At 29.5% G+C, this 26,401-nt stretch overlaps 1 protein-coding gene across 1 annotated transcript in view; it reads right to left on the reverse strand.

Moving 5' to 3' along the window:
- LOC107448188 (putative polypeptide N-acetylgalactosaminyltransferase 9) overlaps positions 1-26,401 on the reverse strand; it is a 69,024-nt gene that overhangs the window by 17,497 nt on the left and 25,126 nt on the right. The window contains exons 3-8 of the mRNA XM_087167684.1: positions 20,946-21,112; positions 17,980-18,144; positions 13,546-13,759; positions 7,500-7,617; positions 6,010-6,195; positions 3,493-3,510 (exon numbers count right to left, since the gene is read on the reverse strand). Of these exons, the coding sequence (XP_087023810.1) occupies positions 3,493-3,510; positions 6,010-6,195; positions 7,500-7,617; positions 13,546-13,759; positions 17,980-18,144; positions 20,946-21,112 (868 nt within the window). The remainder of the gene's footprint in view (positions 1-3,492; positions 3,511-6,009; positions 6,196-7,499; positions 7,618-13,545; positions 13,760-17,979; positions 18,145-20,945; positions 21,113-26,401) is intronic.

Here is a 26,401-nt window from a genome sequence, read left to right on the forward strand (position 1 = left end):
TACTGATTTGAAATTTTTAATAACTTTATTACAGAATTTAACTGATCGGAAAATTATCAATACAATTTCAATATATTTAAATTTCAATGTGAAGTAAAAAAAAATAAATAAGAGATATCACGCTAAATAACCTCTGTCCTAGTAATCAACGTCTTAATTTTCAAAGTTAATGATTTAATGAATTTACCTTATATATACCTTACCTTAACAATAGTTACCTTAAACAATTAGTTTTAACTATTAATTAAGTTCAAAATCTAACTTAAATCTCTAAATAAACAAGCCTTTTCTTTTTTCGATCGATAAGAAACAAAATATGAAGAGTAGCCGAAATATGGTTTTCTCAGTAGAGCTCTTTGAGTCTTTTTGAGTATTTCGCAATATCTATACTGAGATAAAAGCATTGTCAAAACTACCAGAATTTAGCATGTTTCTGGATCTATAGAATTCCAAAAAGCACGATAATTTTTACTGAAGTGCTGTAATAATGATTTTCGCAAAATTAACAATAAAATATGGTTTTATAATATAGGTGATAAACTTTGGTAAATGTGGTAAAAGTTGATTAAATCATGATATCTTAGAACATTCCTCAAACTACCATTTATTTGGTTAAATTTACTTTTCATTTCTGCATTATTTTCAAAATATGTGGTAATAAAAACTATTTGGAAAATTTGAATTTTGATAAACCGTACCATTTGAACCGAAAAAATAGCAATGAACCATATATTTCGGCTTCAGTAACCAAAATTGAGTCCTTTTTTGGGCAGAAATGTCATTCCTATACGGTACTGTAGTCTTATGAAAAAATCTCTGTGTAGGGAACTTTTTCAGCGAATCAAAAACATTTTTATACAATAATCTAAACATAATTTTAAGCAAAAAAGTGAAATAATTGCCAATTTCTTATACTTTTCAATAATAAAATAATATTTATTTATAACTTTATTTAATAATTATCGAAGAAAAATATGAGTTGTAAGATTTGCATATTTCTATATTATTTTAAACAAGGCAATTTAAAATGACAAAAAAAAAATTTGCTCGGCAGCGGACGAATAGACGTTGAGTTAAAAAAGTCGTTAAGGCCTGGTTTCTTAGGACAACACGCCGTCAGCTGGAAATCAGCGCTAACCTTTGATTGGTCCATTTGTGAGCTTGATAGTATACGTCATCGAACGCTCATCTTGAACTACAATTGCCGTCCAACTCAACTGCAGTTGGATTACAACGTTACGTTAACCACAGAAGCAATGGCGGACAACATCCAACAGCACATTGAAATCAGCCAAGATTTTGATTTTGATATTAAACATAGCTTCTTCATTAAGCATAGCACTCTTCATTTAGCTCAGCTATAATGTATTTCTTCTTGGACAAAGTCATTATTTGCTCTCTAAAACACTGGTCGACAATAACAAAATCAATATAAATTCAAAATAAATATTTGTTTACGTTATCAACGCATGCGCAATGAGAGATAATGTCTGCGTTGGACGAACTGCTCACGCTGAGCTAACAAAAAAAAATTTTTTTGGCGTTAGCTCTACGTCAACTTTCCGCTGACGCCCATATAAGGCGCTAGTTCTAAAGGCTTGGTTTCTTAGGACAGGACGCCGTCAGCTGGAAATCAGCGTTAACCTCTGATTGGTCCATTTGTGAGTTTGATAGTATACGTCATCGAACGCTCATCTTGAACTACAATTGCCGTCCAACTCAACTGCAGTTGGATTACAACGTGACGTTAACCACAGAAGCAATGGCGGACAACATCCAACAGCGCATTGAAATCAGCCAAGATTTTGATTTTGACATTAAACATAGCTTCTTCATTAAACATAGCACTCTTCATTTAGCTCAGCTATAATGTGTTTTTTCTTGGACAAAGTCATTATTTGCTCTCTAAAACACTGGTCGACAATAACAAAATCAATGCAAATTCAAAATAAATATCTGTTTACGTTATTAACGCATGCGCAATGAGAGATAATGTCTGCGTTAGACCGACTGCTCACGCTGAGCTAACAAAAAAGTATTTTTTTGGCGTCAGATCTACGTCAACTTTCCGCTGACGCCCAGATAAGGCGCTAGTTCTAAGAAACCAGGCCTTGAGCTAACAAACCAGTATTTTGTTGGCGTCAGCGTGACGTTGGCGTCGCGCCGACGCCCAGATAAGGCGCTTGTCCTAAGAAACCAGACCTTTTAATTTAATTTTTCATTTCTCAAGTACTTCTATACCGATTAGTTTCAAATTTCCTATTTTGTCTCTAAAAATTATTCAAATTATTCAAATAATTTTCAATATACAATTGAATAATTATTCAAAATTATTCAAATAATTTTCAGCGATCATTAAAAAAATATTAATAATAAATTATAATTAAAAATTATTTTCATTCGAAATTGTCTTTGGATAATTAAATGTAAAAGGTTCCCAGTTTACCTAAAAAAATGTTGGAAAAAGGCGAAACACTCTAAAAGAGAAATTAGTATTTAGGTGCTTAAATTTTTACCCCCTTTTCTGAGTAAACTGATACGGTAAGAAAAAAATATATTCAAAACTACCAGAATAAGATAAAATTTGAGGTTCTATGGAAACGCCGAAAAAAGCTGGGTAATTTCTATCAATGCGCTTTGGTTCGAATTTAAAATTAATAAGAAAATATAGTTTTACAATATGTGCTATAAAATTTGGGAATTTTTTCATGGTGCATTAGAGCGTGGCATTGAAACCATTTAATCTCTTAAATTTACTTTTTAGTTTTATATTTTTTACTAAGTGTGTGGTAATAAGAATTATAATTTTTAAATCCAGAATTTCTGATAAACCATTGACTATATGAACTGTGAAATTTACTAAATAATTGGTTAAATCCGGCGTATATCATTTTTTTTTCCTTAGTTACCAGTTCTTCCTCTCTCATATCTTCCAAATTGAGCTTACTACCCATACTTTGATAATATAGATTGTGAAATTTAAAAACAGTATATTTTTTTCTGAGAAAAGTATGTTTTTAATTTCAGTTTCATAAATACCTAGTAAGCATTTCCGAAAAATGGAGTGTGTGTTTTGAGGTTACTTTGGGACACATAATTTGTCATCTTGACATTGACTGATACATCTTTCTAACTCATAGAAAGCCTTCTTGTCGTTAAATATAAGAACAAAAAATTTTAAATATCCTTCTAAAAGATAGACATAATTTTTTTTAAATTTTTTGGAAAAATTAAAATAAAAATAAAAATAATCGAAATAAATGTACTGCAGTTATAATTCAATAATTTTTACTAATTGCGCTATGGTATTATTATTTCTACTCAAAACTAAACTTAATCATCATCGAAAAGTTATGAGAGATTTTTTTTAGACAATCGATGTTAAAAGAGAAGTGTTAAGGCATTAGTAAAATTGTTTGTGATTGGTACAAGATGTCATTAATTGAAAATTCATATTCAAAAAACATTATGAAATAAAATGAAAATACTTACAGATTTCGCAACAGTTACCTGTAAATAAAAAAGAACGAAGTATTATAAGCAAAAATTAGTAAGTATTAAATATTATACATTTTTATTTAGATATTTATTTATGTATTTTTTGCAAGAGTAACTCTTTTTAATATTAGACAAAACTTTTATACGTCTATTAGAAGTTGAAAGAAAGAAAGAAAGAAAAAAGATAATTAAATACACTTTAAGAGTCAGCCCTTGAACTCTATTGCAAAAAAAGCGAAAAGTGTTTTACAGATAAAACCTTAGAGTAACGTGTAAATTTCTTGAATAAATCCCATATTCTCAAAAACACCAATTTATTTTTAATACTTTGTACTCCTTCTAGTTCTTTTTATGACATGGCTCTTATAAAATTTTATACTTTTAATTCTTTTTATACCTTAATATTATACTTTTCATAAGGCGTATAAAATTTATTTTCACTTGCTCGGGTACTAGTTTTTCTAGACCTTTGCATTTTCTAGAATAATTTTATTCCTATACCGTACTTGAGTCAATAAACTTAATTTCTTCTCACTCGGTAATTTTAACGAGTTCTTGCTTTCAGATTATGGAACTCAAGACCAGTCCTATGAATCTCATATTCTCTTTAAAACAAACACTATGTGTTTGGAAAAATATTCTTGCATTAGTCTAGAACTATAGCAAGGGATTTTGTATTGGAATAGAAATCAATTATTTAACTTCGGCCTAATTTTACCTGTCATTATTTCCTTGCACTTCTCACTCCACATTATTTCATCCACATCATCAAATTATTCATTTGTCACGAAACAAATAAAATGTTTTTGAATTTTTTATATCTGCATACTTTAGTCACAGTTAATTATAGCTTAAGCAATTGTAGTGCGCAGAAATGAAAACGCATCACCCTAACTTTTGATCCAATGATTTTTCACATACAAGGACTCAAACTTAATGGTTCACGGAGGTGACCTCGAATATGCTAACTAGTTAGTGCAGACAATATTTATAATTACGGAATCAGATACAAAAATGTACTTTCTCTGATTAAACAGACTTTGTTTTTTTCGACGAATTCAGATTTCTGACCCCCGAAATATAGAGGGTAGTCGCAATTTGAGTAAAACTATCTGGAAACAATTTGGGAAATAAACATGCCTTCTTCAGGACGGATTTAAATTTTTTCACCCTCAAAATATGGGTAATATCCGCCATCTGGAAAATATTCTTCCAATAGAATGGTCACGAGAGCTTTTAAAAGTTTGAATCTCTTAATGTTAGTTTTACTTAAGGCTCCTATACTATCAGAGCTGACCTATCAAGCAATATTGGAGCAAACAAGTTCGCAAGTTAACGTTATGTTAGTATTGTGCTTATGTTAGCTCTTTGCTCCAAAAATAGATGATAAGTCAGCCTGTCTAATTCAAAGGCTCTAGTTTTACTGTTTGCGTATGTCTCGAGAAAAGTTTTAGCGAATTGAAAATATTTTGCACATAATTATTCGTTTATTCAAAGTTAATTCCATGCAAAAAAAAATTATTTTTAATAGTTAATTACTTTTTTATTACTTTTTTTTATAATAGTCGAAAAATTTTTGAATTGAAAGGTATACAGGTCTTACGAAGTAACATAGAATTTGAGTTTGAGTTTCGAACGAAAACTCCTGGATTTCTCCTTCCCCGTCAAAATCGCAGAAAAGCTGAAACTATTGTGTTACAGAATAATAACATTGGTACACTAAAATGTGTAAAGCACACTCTTGGTATTTTACTACGCTAGGAATTGTCTTTGGTTCTACATCATTTTGAAGTCAAGTCTAAAGTGGTGTAAAACAAACGCTAATTCTTGGTATTAAGATTCACAAAAATTCTTCACAGTGAACTAACATAAAAATACGTTCGACAAAATCAAGGAGTTTCACTATTTATAAACTTGTATCTCAAATGTAAAATGGTTTAAGCACATATCATAAATAAGGATTAAACCGCAATATGTACCTTAAACTTTCTTGCAAAAGTAACAGAAACTGTGGTAAAAACACACTCCAGGGAATTATTTCATTACTATTAGTACTGTAAATGTGGAGGAATTTTGTACTTGAGAAGTTCCCTCGTAAATTTCGTTTAAGTTGCCTCAGTTATTTGAAACTTTAAGTAGAGAAAAACAGGGAGTTCAGGAAAACCAAAAGTACAATATAAATTTTAAAATACTGAATTTTTTTTCCAAACTATCAAAAGGAAAACAATTTTTTTTCAAAATTACTTACCTTTTAGATAATCCTGTTTTTTAATAACATCTAACAATTGTACCATCTTTTCATTCTGATCATGAAAGGTAATTTTGGAGAGATTGTTAATTATTTTATTTTTCGGAACTATTAAGAAAATAATCCTTTAAAAACGATTTTGCCTAAACCTTCTTCTTTTTAGGCATCTTAACAAGCATGCAAGGTTAAAGAGAAAGAAAAGAAAAGCATAACATAGAAGCTACCCTCAAAAAATAATGCAGCTACGCGATGTAAAAACTTACTAAGTTAATCCTTAATCTTCGATAGAAAAATTGCTTGTACTCATCCATCCAAACTTCAGCCAATCGGAGACAATTTTGGCGAAATGCTTTTTCCCCATTAACCATAGAATAAGGCATTCTTGTTCGAAACACATGACCAACATGAGAGCAAGGGATTATTTCTATCGATCCTCCACACATCCAAGCCTACAATTTAAATAATATCCGGTTGTGTTGAATAATGCTGGGATTTTAATATCGCATTACATCGTAAGGAAACATAATTTAATTGAGATATTTTTTTATAAAAACTCATTAACATTTTAAGAGTTAGATAATATCATATTTAATAATTATCGTTTCAGATATTATACGCCATATTAGCACATTTATTGTTGTCGCTAATGATCGCAATTGCAACGTTTTATGAATTTATCATGCATTCGATACGTATATAAATACATAATGGTTAGAGTATCTTACATTTGATATAGATTGCTTTACAAAATTGTTAAACTATGATACATTTGAAACATGTTGCTTTGCAAAACGGTTAAACTATCAGACATTCGATACATATTGTAATACAGATTTATTACTAGAAGTTATTACATTTCTGCCAATATAGAAGTTATTCTATTTTGACCTACAAATTTCATTGACGGAGGTCAGTGAAATTTGGATATGACTTGAATGGCACATTTGGAGAGGAAATCAGTGATATGTAGGGGAGAAGGGGGCACATGTGAACAAATTTTTTTATTTCTTTATTTTTCAAAAAATGTCATAAATTTCTCCCAGTAAAGAAGTCCATGTGTTTGAATAGTCTTTTCCTTCTCTAATAGAATTTTTGAGATTTTTTAATAAAATATTTCTTCACTTTATGATATTTTTTAAAAAAATATCATAAAGTGAAGAAATATTTTATTAAGTTCATATAATGGTCTGCAATTAGTTAATTTATACTATGTTGATTTATACTATGTTGATTTATACTATGTTAGTTGATTTATACTGCTTATTAGTTGATTTATACTATGTTTTCACTTGAAGAAGCCAGTGATAAAAGTATATACAACACCTGCTGATTCAAAGAAATTGCCAGAATAGAGCAACAAAATGACTCATTGTTCTGAAAGTTTGGCAGAGAGGTAGGACTGGAACTGCCATCCATTGACAATTTTTCAAGATTTTTTATTTAAAATCATATTGGTAAAACATACCATACCATGTTCATATATATATATATATATATATATATATATATATATATATATATATATATATATATATATATATATATATATATATATATATATATATATATATATATATATATATATATATATATATATATATATATATATATATATATATATATATATATATATATATATATATATATATATATATATATGTATAGTGTAACTTTAAAACTGTTAATTTATCAACTTGAATATAACTAAGGCTTAAGTCTTTGTGAGAAACAGAAACGAAAAAGTATTATTTACTTTGAAGGAAAGCTCTAAATTTTCTGCTCCATAAATATCAAATCCATCATCATACATTCCAAGTAATTCAAAAAACTCTTTATTGATAGAGAAAAGTCCTCCAGCCATGGTGGCTGACCTATAAATGATAAACAAAACTGACTTTAAAGCATCATTTTTCTTTTAGAGCTACCCAACAATTTATTAAATGGTAAAAATGACTTTGAATTTCTCCTTTGAAGTTCAATAATTGTAAATTTTCATTTTTTCTTTTATGTTTATTCAGTATTTTGTCTGGCTTGTCTCGGAGCGCTATTTTGAATATCTTATGAATCCAGAACCGTTGAGGAACAGGTTCTGGAATTAGGAGATTGACTACGAGGAGCAATTTTAGTCATCGAGTCAAAAATTTTTTTTAAAAACTTAAACAATTCCGTTTGGGAGAAATGTTTGAAAAATACTTTTTTTTGCTGTAGTTTAATATTAGCTATTGTTATAAATGAAATTGTTAACGATTATGGTTATAGTTTTATCACATGTGCTTTGATGCTCATTTATTTTTAACAAGTTCAGACACCAATTGTATGCTGATCAATGTAATCATATGTTGATCTGTGCTACTTCACTGAATTAGCATTTATAAAGTTATTTGAAACCATGTGTTATTTATAACCACGAGTAGTGTTTTTAATACGTATTTCTGAAGAAAATATCAGACCCAAATACTTAATTAATCCTACGAAGAAAAAGTGTAAAATAAAATAATTTTAAGAAACAACAATTTTGTCATGGGTCTACATGAAAAAATAATAAATAAAATATTGCGTGTCACTTTTAAGAATCGTGTTTATATCGTATCGTCCAATTTTAATTTTACAGTACAGGTTAGTCCAATTTTAATGGTACAGGTTGATGCGTAGAAAAAATAAAATTTTATTTTTTTAGTTGAGTTAATGATTTAGTAATTCTGATAATTTTTCTAAATTGATGCCAAGTTGGTGTTGGAACACTTTGCCCTCTAATTGTTGCCATGCAACATTAGATTAGTGTGATGTGCTTTCATTATAATGTGTGGCAATCATATTATCAATCAAACGGTGTGACAATGTGATTGCTGCACGAGTAGAATTTTTCAGCGTTGGCAGTTACGACATCATGGATATGTTCCAGCAACATGCGAATACAATGATGCACTATTATCCTTCATTGCAAACACGGAGAAAATATTTGCGTGCGTGTGTGTGTGTGTGCGTGCGTGCGTGTGCGTGCGTGCGTGCGTGTGCGTGTGCGTGTGCGTGTGCGTGTGTGTGTGTGTGTGTGCGTGTGCGTGTGCGTGTGCGTGTGTGTGTGTGTGTGTGTGTGTGTGTGTGTGTGTGTGTGTGTGTGTGTGTGTGTGTGTGTGTGTGTGTGTGTGTGTGTGTGTGTGTGTGTGTGTGTGTGTGTGTGTGTGTGTGTGTGTGTGTGTGTGTGTGTGTGTGTGTGACTGTTATTTTCAAATTTTATTGAATTCGTCATTCCCTCACTGTATAAAGTGAGGGAATGACACTGAAGTGAGGGAATGATTCAAGATGAGTATATTATTAAATTTTTTTTTTGTTCAATCGTGCCAGCCAATTTTATTTCCCAAACCTGTAAAAACTATTAAATATATAAGACTAAATTATAATAAATATTAGATATACTTAGTATGTTATCATTTTCAAACTTCAGGTAGATGTAACTTAGATAAAAACATGTATTAAAATAAAATATCATTCCCTCACTATTAGTATCAGTCCCTCCCTTTTTAAATAGTAAAATTAATTTGAAAAATAAATTGAAAAATTAATAAATTAATTTATTAAATTAATTAATTAATTATTAATTATTATAATTTAATTAATTAATTATTAATTATTATAAATTAATTAATTAATTATTAATTATTATAAATTAATTAATTATATAAAAAATTATTAATTTAAATATTAAGTATAAGTTATAGGATATATACTTTCTTTATAATGCCATTACATATTTCTATTAATATAAAGAGTTTCAAAGCTTCTTATTCACTTTACTTTTTCGGGATTTTATGAACTGAAAAATGACAGTTTTCGTGAGAATGACCCATATATATATATATATATATATATATATATATATATATATATATCTCGCAATCAAGTTTGATGTCTTGCATATAAAAATAAACACATTTATTGTAAACTGAAAAAATTTTAAGTGATAATTAACAGAAATGTTTCAGAATTTCAGATTTCATGCCCTGAATAGCCTTTTCTATTTCGTCAGCGTGGGTCTTAAACCTTAATCCTACTTATAATCTTAGATACAACCTTTTTATTATAACCTTTTAATGCAATATTTTTATTTAGCATTTCTTTACCGTAGTCAAATTTGTGACTATCAAAATGTAGATTCTTCCTTCACATAAACACTGATTAGAAATTACGATTTCACCACCTCTTGTAAGCCACTACACAATTAAAATTGTATTCAAATGAAAGCATATATATATATATTTTAATTTCCAGTTTTAATTTTCCCATATATTTGAAAATATCAATTTCTTTGCATTTTATAGAAACTGCAATTTGGCAACGGCAATTATATTCTTAATAGCAAATATTTAGCATTCAATCCACATTTCATTCAAATCTAAAGAATATTTAAATAAGTAGTAAATCCAGACACATATTGACTTTATTTTTAGTCATACAGACCACAATGAGAAAAGATAAAAGCGAAAAGTTGAAAAATTAAATTAAAAATGGGGGGGGGGAATAGTAAGAAATGCGTGAAAGAAAAAGAAAAAAGCAGGAAATTAATGCGAAACGGGTATTACATTAATGGAAAACGTCCGAGTATATAAAAAAAGTTATAAAACAAACGAATCTAGATAAATCTAATAATGAAATAAAATTGATAAGGATGAAAAAAGGATTTAGATAAATGAAAAACATTGTAAATTAAAAAATGAATGATTAATTTATTGAGAGAAATAAAATTGGAATAAAAGGTTAGAAGAACAAAATAAATGAGGAAAGATTTGAATGGGTATTATGAACGTCGAGATTTTCTTTTAATTTATTTTAAATATATCCTTCTAAAAAATTAAACAGTTTGTATCTGAGGAGCAAAATACTTAAATTCAGCTCAGCAGTTTAGTCTCTTAAATGTCACCTAAAACGATTTCTTTTTTCTTTATTTCTATTTTTTTTAAAGTTTTAGTTCTATAAATTAAAAGTTTAAGTTTAAAGTTCAATTTACGTCTTCACGGCTTGACAAATGTCAAGGCATGACCGATGCTTGAAGTATTTTTTTTTTTTTTTTGTCTTTATCTCAAAATGATGTTTCGTAGTTGCGGTACAAGTTATATAAATTAGAAACGTTAGAAAGAAGTGGGAAATTGTCTATCAAATTTTTGATGAAAAACAATGCGCTTTCCTTGAAAATAATATTTATGTGTATTGTTTATTTATTTAGTGAAGATTTAAAAACTTGTAAAATATTATCTGGAAATATACTATGAAACAAATTGATATAAAAATGACAATTTTGGAAAACAATTTGGATTATCACTATATTTCCCCAAGTCCCTCGATTTAAGGATTGGATACGACCTATACTTCGGTTTCCTTATTTCTACAGTTTGTATTTATTATACGCAAAGATATTGTTTAAAAACCGTTTAGTTCAATAATTACTTTAGCTGTACTTCTAAATTTTATCAAATTGTTTATGTCATTATATGCAGGGTAAATTGCTAGTTTTTCTTATAAGAAGTGAGATTTCTTGATAAAACATTATTTCTATTAGAAAATTTTGAAAACAATCTGAAAAATAATGTTATATTTTTAGATTTAAAGAGCTTAATCTGTCTATCAGCAATTCACCGTACTTTTGTGTCTCTTGTCTGGGAAAAAAAAGCGAAACGTGACGTAAAAAAATATTGGTACTGTAGCAACAAAGAATTCGTTGTATTCCAGCATTCAAAACTTAAAAAGGTACAGTTTATTCGCTAATTCATGCTCACTTCTCATCGTTTTGATTGGTGCATCAAATGATTGTTGCTTTGGGCTCTTTCTTGTCTGCACACAATTCGAGAATACTCGCGGCGAAGCTTAACTCAAAGCACTACTATGGTTGCTACAGCCAGTTTATATCATTTTCCAGTGATTTTGAAAATTAAGCTTCTTATCACTAAATTCGGCTAATTTTAGGAGTGAAAGCTGAGAACCAAACGCATCTGGTGAAATATGACGAAATATGTGAAGCTTTTCCTTATTCCAGAAAAGAGTTTAAGGTAACCCTCTTTTTCCTCTTTTGATTACTTTTTTGAAACACTTTGTTCTTCTTCTATTGAATTAAAACATTGAACCTATTTCTGTGTTGATCAGTAATGAGATAAAATCTTAACTGCATTTTAAAACAGATTATATCGTTATAAGTTACTTATATTGAAAAGTTAAGAACACGCTGGTGAACTAGATAAATTGGTGTTATTCTAGATTTTTCATCTCCGCGCGCTCTTTTATTAGATTAATTTCACCACCATAATCACTAAGATAAATCAAAGGAATAAGGAGTCGTAAGAATCATATAGAATCATGCTAAGATTCATTAATAAAAAAACAGATCAACAAGATCAATTTTAAATAGGCAGACGATAATTTTGGAACTTCTTGAAATCGATTGCTTTCCACAGTGAGTTTTTTTTTCTTTTTAATTTTCCAAAACGTGCATTTTTAGTGTTTTTACATAATATTAATTTGAAATATTTTGTGGGATTCTTTTTGTGAGCGAAACTAAAACAAACGGTGAAGTTCAATATTAAACTTTCTGTAATAGTAGAATAGCTAAGTTTCCGGCATCAAACATTGATATCGATCTAGTAAGGAATGATCCAGAAATCAAATTTCCTTCTAAAATTCAAGTGTTGAGCAAATTTATCACTATTCAAGAAATATTTAGTAATTAAATAGGGTTAAATATATGGTGTTATTTGTTCATTGCGCATTTCATTCAGTAACATTCTTTTAAGTATCTTAAATTTAAGTATCAAAGCTCTTGGTTTAGCTACATCTTTTTTAATTATGGTAAATAACTCAAATAATAAACATTAAAATCTCAAAATGACAAGCAAAAAATTATTTTAAGTATTAAGTGATAATTTTTTCCATAAAGAAAGTTTTAAAAAATAAAGCGATGAAAGAACGTATACTGTTTCATGGGATTTTTCACTTTTTGATTAATAAAATAAATCAATTTGTGCAGAAACAGTTTATATATCTGTTTCCACATTCTTTGAAATGTAAATATATTTAGATCGGTCTTAAAAGACCTTTACAATTTACAAGATCGAAATGTTTCGAAGAGTTCTCTTTGGGTATTGCGTCTTCAATTTATACTTCAAAGCTTAAAGATTAATTTTACCCTTTGTAGAATTATAAATAACTGAATTTTTTAATTTAATTTTTTTTTCATATGACTATTTAGGCAGAGGGGGTACTTTTTCTTGTTTTTCAGTGGCGCCATCTATGGCCTAGAATTCGACTTTTGCCTTACATTCACGCAACCACAATCCCGTTTATAGGGCGAGTCACATTCACACACACAAAGGAGAACGGACGTAGAACGCACATAGAGAGAGAAAGAAACATCCATGCCTTGCCCGGGATTCGAACACAGGACCTTTCTGATGCAAAGACAGCTCCCTGCCTCCTACACAGGCCGATCGGTTTTCCATTTAATGATTGTAACTAAAAGTAAACTCGATGAGAAATGTGCAATTAAATGAATACCTAACGCATAAGAGAAAATAGCTCCCCGGTATTTGCCCTTCTTTATGAACGCATGTTAACCTTTTCTATTATGCATATTTATGTAAACAAAGCTCTTCAATTAATTTTTTTTTTCGTATTTTCTAAAGTTATAAGCAGACGGTTGCCCAAATCATAGATGGGAAAATGACCTCCCGTCGTCATTTAAAAATTAATGAAGTCGATAGGAAGTATACTTTCTACAACCGTATAAAATGTTATAGGATACTTAATAATTAACGTACCTCACTGGATTCCAATGATGCTTCCTACGCTCCAATTCTCTGCGTGGAATGAGACGCCAATCAAATTGTAAGTCCCAAGTGAAACCACCAATTGCAAATTCTGTTGATTCTCGGAACATGTACTGAAATGTATCATCTTTAATCACATCGATTACTGGGCAGGCTATTGTAGTCCAATTGTCATATACTTGCTGCAAAAGTGGCTCCAACCAGCCTACCGATACAACATAATTTTATATATCAAAAATAGTCAAAATCAAATCAAGAGGGAAAATGCAAGGGATAAGCCCCGCTAGCTTTGGTCAGAAGAAATCAGGTTGACAAAAGCAGTAATAAAAATCAGTACAACGAGATAGATTAAAATCAGGTGACATTTTCAGTACTGATTTGGAGTGAACTGATTCAAGCCGAGTCAGTGTGAAGAAACGTAGTGAGTCCTTTACAGGGAAATATAAAACGTGGTTTTGGTTTTTAAAAAAATTTAAACTCTCCGTTGTTGTTGTTGTCGTTGTTGCTAATTCCCATCTGGTCTGACGGGGTCAGAGCAGATCAATGAATCCGTTGATATTCAGAAAATCCGAAACCAGAATGGGAGAGGAATGAATGTCATTCCAGTCCAGCCCTAAACAGAACTCTCTCTAAACAGTACAAACTCTCCGTTGTAGAATTAATAACTGAACAAGTTTAAATTGTATCATAACCTAAGGAATTTCTTGCTGTTTATTTAGTTCTGGTGACATCATATGAAAAATCATCTAAAGTGGTAGAATTGTTAGATTCAATATGTTTAGTGATAAAATGTGCTCTGTTATTTATAAAAATCTCACTTGTTATACATATTAACTGTATCCTTAACTTAGCATTTGGTACAGCATCAACAAGACAATTTTGGGAATATTTTTTGCAAGATAATTTAATTCTGAAAAAGTTATTTAAATTGAGCAATTAAGAAGGGCAAGAATATTTATTTTTCAGAGCGATGCAAAGAAGGTGTACAAATGAATCAACAACACGCATGATTTAGTGAAGTATTTCAAAATTACTATTATTTAATATTATTCATAATGTACTACTTCTTAACTGAATTTATTGAACTTCTTTTTTAAATTTCAATTACCATAAAATTTGTTATAAAATAATGCAACATAAATAAAAAATAATGCAACATAATGAAATATTCCTGTAAAGCAAAAAACGCTATAAGTATACGAGGTACAGTTTCATTAAAGGGCCGTAAAAAATATCCAAATCGCAGCGAGCGAGTTCGGGATTATAAAGGCAACTCATAGCCTCAACTAGACGCAATGACACTTAACCTTAAAGAAAAAATCAGATTTGGGTATACCGGAGAAATGTGCACCGGGCACACTTAGCTTTAAAATAACCTTTGTGTAGAGTATAGTGGACAAATGTATACCGGGCAGTGGCACTTAACCTTTAAAAAAAATAAGTTTATGATGTACTGATTAGTGGAACTGAACTTTTAGCTAAATGCAGAATATACCGAGCAATGGCAATTAGACTGTATTAGGGCAGGATAAACCAGGAGCTAAGGCTCTTCCATAGTGGAAGACGGATCAGTGGTAGACGCATCTTGGAGTATCCTCAGTGGTAGACTGATAATGGGTTAGAGTCCCCTTGCCGTCATGCTAACCGTGGAAAGCTTTCGGGGTTTTTCTCTCCATGTAACGCAAAACGGGAAAGTTCCATAAAAAAAGTCCTCCACGAAGGCAAATTTCACCCAATACTTGTACCATGAGTCCCCTTGCCTTCTGGATTGAGTTCAAAATTAAAAGGCTACGGAGTTAAACATTAATAGTCGCAGACTCAAAATTTGAGTCGGCTGTTCAAAACAACGGTTATAAAACGGTATCAGTTCTACAAATAAACGCCAGTTAGGCGGCAAAAAAATAATAAAAAATTTTTTGGGAGGCACGCTATTTCTACATGAATTTTCTTCTTCCTTACACCCTAAAAAGGTGAGAAAAATTCGTGAACATGAAATTTTTTCTTTGTGACATACTTTAAATGTGACATACTCTTTCTGACATACTCAGATAAATCTGAGCCGTTTATTCAGATAAAACGATTTTTACATAAATATAATATTATTATAATGTCTCTCTAATATGTATTTATAGAGATTTCATACTATAAGATTATATTTTAGTATAAAAAACAAAACTAAAAAATTTTAATCAAAGTTCGTAAATTGAAAAAATCGGGAAAAATTCAAAATTGGTATTTTGTCATTTAAAGTATGTCACAAAGAAAAAATTTCATGTTTAATATTTTTTCTTGCTTTTTCAGGGAGTAAAAAAGAAGAAAATTCATGTAGAAATAGCGTAGTAAATAATACTTACATGCTGGAAATATTAATTATTTCAATTGTAAATTAAATTAAAAATTCATGATAAATACATTTATTCTGATTATTATTAAAAATATTTACTTTGTTAGGATTATTCTCTTATTCTATTTGCATTTTTTTTGAACGGGGGGGGGGGAGCGTACATTTATGAATTTTTTTAGTGATTTAAAATTTTTCCATTATTTTTTAAAAATACATTTTATTTTAAAATGAACTATTAAAAATTTATTTACTCATATTTTTAAGTTTAAAATTAAAAAAAAGCTTTCAAGTTGTTTATCAATGAATCTGTTTTTTTATACTTAACTTTCTATGAAGAAAATTTATACGAAAAGAATCTTTTAGCTTGCCTTAATAATCTTTCAAATTTTCTGTTATTTTGATAATTTATGAGAATTACTTATATATTTATTATTTATGAGAATATATATATATATATATATATATATATATATATATATATATATATATATATATATATATATATATATATATATATATATATATATATATATATATATATATATATATATATATATATATATATATATATATATATATATATATATATATATATACAGACTTCTGGAGGATTTAGGACACATCATCGTGATTAAGAATTGCATAATTACCAATGTCCGGAAACGTCATCGTACTCTGCCAAGTGGTGCTGTACTGTCTAGTGCTGAAAAGGAAAGTGAAGATTGGCTCTTTTGAACGTTAAGCAGTATGCGAAGAGCATATATGAACGGAGTGGTTGTAGATATGGAATAGCTGAGTATAATGGTCGAGCTACTGCACGCATATATTGAGAACGCGTTCGAGACAGCAACCACGCTACAGTTTGCTTATACGTCCGCATCAAAATTTGTGAAAGTTCTGGCCATTAAAAAGTGGCCTGGACAAGTAAGGGCAGGCCACGATCGACTGTGTTATTGTGTCTCAGTTACGAATTCCTCGTACTAGTGTCGAGCGTGCTTCGAACATCGAGTACTTCTACGTCTTTCGTCTCCAAAAGGTTCAGTTGCTGCTCCCCAGTGACCACCCTGAATGCGTACTTTTCGCATAATGGTTTTTGCAAGAAAGTGCATGTGAATTTCTCAGCTTATGTGTTGCTCATTGAAGAGGCTACATTCAGAAGTGCAATCATATTCCACCACAATCAGCATATGTGAGCTCAACAAAACCCCTGCGTTTAGTGGAATCAGTTGGCACAACAACGCTTTAAAATGAGGTGGATTTGATCGGTGACTGCTTAATCGGACCATGCCTTTTACCACCCAGGTTGAATGCCGCGAATTATCTGATCTTTCTGGAGCAGGCTCTTCCTCGGTTGTTTGACGATGTACCACAAAATGTGTGGTGCAACATGCAGTTCCAATATGATGGGGCACCTACTCATTTTGGATTGGATATTCGTAGCAATTTAAATTGATCATTCCTGCGTCGATGCATTGGGCGTGGTGGACTAATTCCCTAGCTCCCAAGCTCAACGGATTTATAAAGCCTTGATATCGCTCCGTCAGAAGCCATCAAAAGTGTCATGTACCGCTATCCTACTGTGTCTGAAATGGGCATCGTGGCAAGACTGACCTTCGTAGCTGCTGCAATAGAAGAAACTCCCGGTGTGCTAAAACTTGTTTTCCAATCAATGCTCCGTCATGTTTGGATTCTGACGGTGTGGACTTCAAACATATTTCATAACATTCAAGTTGTCGTGCACCATTTGTATTCAGTATGTCCAATAATTGTTTCAAATTAAACAATCTCTTGTTTTCTTTCCCTTCGTCAGCCTCTGTTACCACTTACTCCTGGCATTTCCAACCATGGTTCCTATGCAATTCTTAATCCCAATGATATGCCCTCCCTCCCGTGGAAGTTTGTCGCAACATTTACTGATATATATATATATATATATATATATATATATATATATATATATATATATATATATATATATATATATATATATATATATATATATATATATATATATATATATATATGTATAAGAGGGAAGATGTATGTACATATGATAGTATAAAGTAAAATGGCAATATTACCAGGAGTACACTCGCAGTGAGAGTCCAAAAATGTGAGAATCGGGCCCTTGGCTGCAGTAGCACCTATCATACGAGCACGAATGAGTCCTTCTCTTTTTTTGGCCCTAATAAGTTTCACCTTGTTCAAAGATTCAATATACTTTTCTAATTTCAATCCTAAGTGAGCTGCAAATTAAAATTAAATAAACGTAAGTCTTAAATTGCTTTGTATTTATTTCAGAGAAGTCTGAGTATAACTTCTGAATGGAATAGCATTTTTTAGGATAGGATTGAATGTAGGCTTAACAAATCGATTTCAAACAATTTATTGATAGAAGTATATAATCGTAATATCAAGATAAATCGCTATATTTTCTGCAGAGTCTAAATCGAGTGTAGAGTTTAATGGCTTCAATTCTGTATTAGACTCTATGCAATATGCTCCCAAAAAAAGCGACAAAAAATTAAAAAGTGCTGTGAATAGCTGAGTCAGCTTAGACGTCCAAGAATTTTGAACATAAATAGAATCCGAGTGTTTGCACTAGATATTATTAAATCAGAGTGTTTTTATCTAAGTGCCCTGTTACAATGCCTTGTTTGAAACCACGCTGGCTCAGGTGACAGAATACTCATCTCCCACTGAACCAGGTTTGAGTGCCAGAAATGGCTGGTCGATAACAACTCTGCTCCTCGCTCTCACGGATCACAGTGCTATCTCAAAATATGGCTTAGAGTCCCCTTTCCGTCAAGCTTTATATGGGAAATTTTCATCGTTTTCTTCAAAATTTAAATCAAATGGGAGTAAGTTTCATCAGAAAGTCCAACACGGAGTCTAGTTTTCCCCTAAGCTAGTTCTCTTATCTTCTGTATGATGTTTAAAACTACAAAAATTTTCCAAATTCTGCTTCACCTAAAAGTGGGTCAGCTGTTTAACGCTAGTTTATAAAACAGAATTAAATACATTTGTCTTATTTCTGGCATCCTTTTTTTATTGTTCTTAAATTCAAACTTTCCCAAGTCTTATAAATTAGTTTACTGATTAGTTATGAAAAAACATAAATTACTGTATACTTTTGCATTATAAAATAAAATAATGTCTTTTACTGGATCTGCATAAAAAGCTTTGAGTATCGGCTTGCAATTTAAAGTTGCTTACAAATTCTTTATACATATTATGAAGGAATATTAAAAATGACTGCGGAGTCTCAGGAAATCAGCTAAAATCAATTCTTATACTTTTAGTTATTTTCAACATAGTTCAACAAATCGTAAATAACATTTCTAACCATATTTACCATATACTATAACTGAAATACTGTTTTCAGACGGTAATCTATGACTAATGGACTAATGCACTGTTTTTATGATTGTCTATGCAATCTTGTGTACGTCATTTTTTTTAAATACCTGAAGCAGAGCCTACTGTTTGCTCTCATACTTCCATGATTGTTTCGCAATAATTTTTTTTTTTTTTACACGAAACTAATTTTTTTTTCTATATATTATTAAAAACTTTTCTAGTTGCTCACGCTCATTACTCCTGTGTCCAAACATTTATTTTAAGATTTCTGAAGATCACTTCGTAGGCATAAATCATTTTTTATAATTACTCAATTTATTAAAATATTTAAAATGGAACTTTATTGTCTTACTTTACTAACTTTATCGTCGGTTACCTTTGCAACGTTATTTAAAATTTTAAATTTCTACTTAATTTTTGGTTACAATAAAAAAAATTCTAAGAAGAAGCTGTTTAATGATAATTTGTAAAGTTGTTTGAGAATAAAGTATTCCGATTTATTATTCATTTTTAAGTACATATTTTGACGGAACAATTTCACAGAAAGCTTATTATAAAAATTAATATATTTTATTGTTTAATAAATGTAAAACGGTAAATGAATTTAATCTTAAGCTTTAAGTCCTAAATTTTTAATAACAATAGAAATCAAAATTAATTTAAAAAATACCTTTAAACTAAGGGCCCAACCCCTGCTCGACGTTCTCACCAACCTCTGAAACTGCTTTCGCAGTTACTTTCGGATTACTTCGCATATCTCCCTAATTGTATACTTCTGAATTTAAGTCTATCTTTTCATGCATGCCGTAACTCGTTTTGATATAACGCTCTAAAAATATGAAAATTTATTTTCATTTATATACAATAAGATCTTGGGTTTACAATATTATGTATTTTAGTGCTTGGAGATAATACATATTCATTATCATTGCATATACTCACAAAATTTTTATTCTAACTTAAAATTCAATATGAAGAAAATAACTTATATGAAGAAAGTTTTTTATAACTTTTCGTTGTCCCAGAGAAAATATAATTATCCATTCAAAAAATGTTTAACTTGTACGTTTAAGGATTCATGCTTCTCTCTGCTCAATTCCCTGATATTCCTGCTCTTTATTTACAATATGAAAAAATAAAAGTTTTTCTGTTGCCGTAGAAGAGAAATGTTATATAGATATGGGACAAAAATAATATTTTACATGGAAACTATACTTTCATAACTTTTAATAGTTTCATGTTGATTTTTCAAATGTTTCATTCTGTTGCTCAGTTTCATGCCACTAAAGAAACTGATTCTTAAAGTGAAAAAATCTCGATCATCGTTATATTCTTACTAATAGTAAATCAGGTGATGTTTTTCATTAACTACGTGTGACGATAGCATTAGATTTTTGCCGTATAAGATATGATGCGATAAAAACAGTTAATATAATAGAAAAAACATAAAAGTGAATATTAGCGATGTTTTGGTCTTTCCGGTAGAAATTCACTCGATGCTTAAAGATTTCTAACTCACAAGTAGAGAAATTGCACGCAAATAATAACTGTTACTGGAAAAATGACAGTCGCACCATGCAGCAGAACACTAGAAACGCAAACCAAATCACTAATGCAACTTTTGTTTTGGGAAGTTTTTTCAATAATTGCCGTCAAACTACTTTCTCTGGAATAGTAATTTACTTACCCAATTCAGAGAAATCATCGATGAGTATTATCTCCTCTATAAGATTTGCCGGAGATCTATTCAGAACACTGTGAACCGTTCTCAAAAGAGTGCTCCAAGCTTCATTGTGAAAGCAAATGATGATGCTAGTCTTAGGTAGATTCTGACTGTAGGTTTCATTTTTGCATCTGTAATATACAACGATGCTAAGCATAATACGTCGAGTAAAGCATATTCATGGAACAGTTTTATCAACTACATAGTTTTACATTTACACCAAAGTATATCATAGTTTTAATTTTTTACTCAATTAGAGAATCAAAACTCCTGTTTTTATGACATAACTAAAGCATTAATTTTCTTTTTAATACTTTTCTTATAACTAAAACTTATGATACATTACATATCTCATAACCAACTTGAAAACCGTTGGAAGCTATTGGTCAGTGAAATTTCAAACCATCTGCTACAAAGCACAAAGCTAATTTTATTTCTGTATTGCCACGGATTGGCCCTATTTGATTTACACACGGCATCACATACGGGATAGTTATAATTAAAATTCGCACTTTAAGTGGTCATAAAAGGAAAACTACTATACAAAATGTTATCGAACTTGGTAATAGTTTAAAGGAAGTAATTTGAATTTAATTTCCGACAAAAACAGATCAATATGTCACCACCAGAAGAGAAATGCCGCTGTATGCAATATTGTCGAAAGAAACAAGGGTCGGAATCCAGCTTACTTTATTGTTGCACTTGGGGGAACGAAACCTGCTTCTGTGGAAACAGAGGAGGTTGTTGCATTAGTAGTGGAGGAAGCAACAATGGAGAACAAGAACCAGCATCTGTATTTAAGCCGCTTTCATTTGATCCGTACTCGAACTCACTCTCTTATGATCACTACTTCCGACAATCTGTGCTATATATTGTTAAGAAATAAAATTTCTTTACATTTATTACTGCTTATTGTGTCGTATACTCTGCATTTTTAATGAGAAGCAAGCCACGAGGGTCAGGTTGCGAATCGAACAAGGGGCAGAACCTCCTTGTATTTTAACAAAAATGAAAGGCAATGTGTTTCTTCTTAATTTTTTTTAATAAACTTTATAGGAAGTAAGATTTTTAAGGGTCCCCGAGTGATTATGCGTAAAAACAAAATTGCAAATGACTTTTAAGTAACTTAAGATTTTATATTTAATTTTTGCAGTCATCTTAGGGTTTCAGTCAGTTCAGTCTTTTTCTTCGCCTTTTGTTTTATAGATTAGTGATAAAATTATGTACTTTTGAACTTATCACGCCTACTAAAAATATTGCAAAACTTACTAAAAATACTTTAAAAAGCTGTTATCTCCCTATAACAAAATTAGCACTAAGGTGAATTTTTTTAACTGGAACAAATTAATTTCGCTGTAAAGGGAATTCACTGTAGTAGTGAAGAAAGAAGATTTAATTACCAATAAATCCATATATCTTCTTTTACAAGATTTTTTGGTCGATATCGAACATCTTTGGTTAGTATAAAGCCAAAATAAATCTATTTGGAGTAGAATGCCGTTAAATTTTAAAACAGCAATTTTGCTTGTTAAAAGCTTCATTTTTTGAAATATTTCAGCTTTGAAACATCTTGAACTTTTGCTTTCCCACCTACTTTTTCTTTCTTTCATGTCGCACAAGAGGCAACATCATTATCCGGTCGGATGTATCATTAAAAAAATTGAATCTTGCTCTCCACTGAAAACATTGCAGTTATAAGGTTAATTTATTTTGATTATGTATAAAGTAAATAACAATAAATGAAATAATTCTTATTACGCGAGGAAATATATTTTCTAAGCAAAGATTAGCATATTATGCGGAAGTAAACTTAAGCTTGCGTTCATCAAAACAATAATAATTTAAGAAAAAGAGCAGTTCAAATTTATGCAGTTCACGTTTGTTGGATTTAAGTTTATTTTCTGGTTGTTTCAATTATTAAGGTTATTTTAAAAGGTTTACGGTTATTTTCAAAACAGTCAAAGAATGCAATTTTATTAAAAAGAATTGAAATAATTATTAATTTTGTCAGAATCTTTATTTAAGGTTATATATACTCTTAGGTTTTGTGTTTTTAGTAACGTATATATGTTTCTAGTAAACACAATTATGTGTACTAACGTGATTTTTAAAACTGCACTCTTTTTGTACCTTCGGATATCTACTATTATCTAATACCATTTAGTGATATTAAAATAATGACAAAAGAACTATTGAACGTTTCTAATATCTACCCAGATAACACAGATTGTCATAGTGACGTCATAAAATGTCAAAAACAGTCACAGGTATGACCATTTTAAATTGTCCTGAAGAGTTCTTAATGTGACTTTGATGTTATTTTATCTTGGGATCTTATATGAAAGTTTCGGTAACTATTTATTGTGATTTTCGTCAGTTGATAGTCACAACTATGCTTTTCTGGGATAAAAGTCACAAGAGAATCATTGCACGACTTGTCCTTTTAAAGTCACTGGGATGTTTTTTGCGTCTTTTCTAACTCTATTCTTTCATTTGCTTTCTGGCAAGTTTACTTCATTGAAGTCACGTGTATGGTTTTATGTGACTTGTCTGACTGAAAGTATTCCAGTCACTTGAAAGTCTTGTAAGCAGTGTTTTGTGTCTAATCTCTTAAAATCAACTATGTGTAACACAACAGAGTAAAAAATGGGCACAACAATTAAATTCATATATGTCATCGATTTAAATGATTCCCAAGCCTCTCAATGTGATTTTGGAAAGAAAAAAAAATTTCCGTAAAAATGATCAATGAAAAATAATTGCTTCAACCTCTAGCTCTCAGAGTGTCAAAAAAGGAAATTTTAAATGTTAATATATTGTTTGAACTACCGAACAATCCTTAAGTAAATCTGTTTTAATATCTGAATAAGTCGGTTTTAATATCTGAAAAAAGAATTTGGAAGTATTTTCCGTTTGTTTTTTTAATGCATTACATTTAATAATAAGTAATAGACAATAAGTAACAATACAATTTATTTAAAATTCATGTTAAAAATTTCAAATTTTATACAACTTTTATAGTTACAAACAGTCTTGATAGCAGTCATTTTACTTAAAAATATTAAATAATTCATAAGGCAGAAAAATAATTCAATTTTTGTGTGTGCAATTTCATTTTCGTAAATATTTTGCAAGCTTTTTATTTTTTATAAAATGCTTTATTCTGTTTAAATTAAAATTTCCCGAAAACTAATTACGTTGGCGCGAAAAACATTTTTTAGGAAGAAATGTCAACAACTTTTCAATAAAACATAAAGCATTTTGCATTGAAGTATAAATTTGATTTGATTTTATAAATGATACGTTGTTTATAATACGTATAATAATTTGTATAAAATGAAAACAACTTATAAAAATGTAAAGAAAAAGATTGTTAATATGATAAAAGAAAATGATTAATGAAGAAACATCAAATGGTTATTTTCATAGCAAAAAGCGATCGATTTTTTTAAAAAAAAACTCTAGCTACCACCATTATTATGACGCTTATCATTCTAATTTTGTACTAGCATTGCTATTTCTTAAGTATGTATTAATTAATAATGCGTTAAGTCAATAAATCCTCTAATATTATTATTATTGATATCAATCAATTTTCTTTTTATTTAAGATGATTTAATTAATTATTAATTATCAATTTTAAATTAATATGATTAATATTGATATTAATATGATTAATATCAATAGATTTTCTTTTAATTTAATTTAAGAATTTAAGATGGCGCAACATTATTACAATCGTCAGTTCTTATTTATTTCTTTTATTTGGCGACGAGTAAAGGAGTGGCTCCAGTTTAGAACAACTGATGCTATCACTTAATATTGAACCTATAATTTTTCGTAAAAGATATGTTACTCAATTAAAATTCCTTGCTTTGTGTTGAATGTGATTAAAATGATGTTACACGATTTTTTTTATAAAAGCTTTGTTCCAGCATTCTAGAATTATTAAATGTTACTAGTTTGTTGTTTGTTTTGGATGATGTTTAATTATTGAGTTATTTTACATTATTTGGAGAAAAAGGGCAAAACCCCGTTGTTTATGCTATGCCACAGCTTTAAAATTAGTGGCAACCTTTGAGATTATTCATTTGAATAAATAAGAAAAAAATCTTCAGGTTATTGTAATAAAGATGATGTCACCAAAAATTTTAATATTTTAAAAAAGTGATCCTTTTCGACGAATATTATGTTTGAATTCGTAGAAGAGAAGTTTTGATCTTTAAGCGATTTTTTTGACCACCTCTGCGTTTTTGTTTCTATCGAAACGCGTTGTGTATTCTAAACCTTCAATTTTAAGATGTGTTGTGCTTTAGTGGCAGTTAATTCGAAACCTGAAAGTAATAACTCAACTTCGCAAGTTCCGTTCCGTTCTGTGAGAAAAATTAGTGTTTGATGACGCAGGAAATAAATAGAAAAGCACATAAAAATGTATTCATTTTTGATTGCTAAGTCAATGTTATTTTATTTTATCTCCTAAATTAACAGCCTTGCAATCGTTATTATTTCATGGTTTTTATTTTCCGATTTTTATTAATTGATTTTGTTAAGTAATTAGTTTATTCACGCAGTTTTTTTAATACAAAAGTTTAAGCTTCTGTTCTTTATCTAAATTAATAAATTTTTGAATAGTTAGGAAATTAAAATATTTTAACTTTTATTATAATTCGAAATCTTAATTTTTTTTTCAATAGCTGTTCTAAATTGTGTTCTTCCACAATTAGTTTAATGGTAGATTTACAATATCAATGCAGAAACTCTTAATGCATAATGGTATCAATATTAATATTAAAAAAAAAATTTATTATAAATATTTGGTGGCAGAAACTCTTGCTTTCTCTGAGAATAATCCATTCGATAAAACTTACCATTATATCACACAGGTGATTCAATAAGTCATACTATTGATTTTATGAAAGTTCATGACAAAACTAAAAACATCAATGACGTTTTTATCAGCGTTCTTTGAAAAAGGGTTAAAGGGTTTATTAAGGGGTTTTAGTTACCCTAACAGCCTAAAAGTAACCCTGGATAACAAATCATTTTAGTTGAAAATGAAATTTAAATTATACTGAATTAGCTAGCTTAATTAAACTGAAGTAAGTTGGTCCACTTTAGAAATATTATCAACGTTTGATTTCTTTTACAATGCAAATTACATGCTTCTAAGCAATCATGATTTATTTTAAAAATGTTCCAATCATAAATTTCTTTAATATTAAGATATTAAAACTAAAACTATGGCAAGGTTCAAATGATATTTCTTTCTCTGCATATATATATACACACACACAAATAATATATATATATATATATATATATATATATATATATATATATATATATATATATATATATATATATATATATATATATATATATATATATATATATATATATATATATATATATATATATAT

Source organism: Parasteatoda tepidariorum, chromosome 7 (assembly GCF_982258835.1).
Source record: "Parasteatoda tepidariorum strain Cologne lab strain chromosome 7, Ptep-v5.0, whole genome shotgun sequence".
NCBI lineage: Eukaryota > Metazoa > Arthropoda > Arachnida > Araneae > Theridiidae > Parasteatoda > Parasteatoda tepidariorum.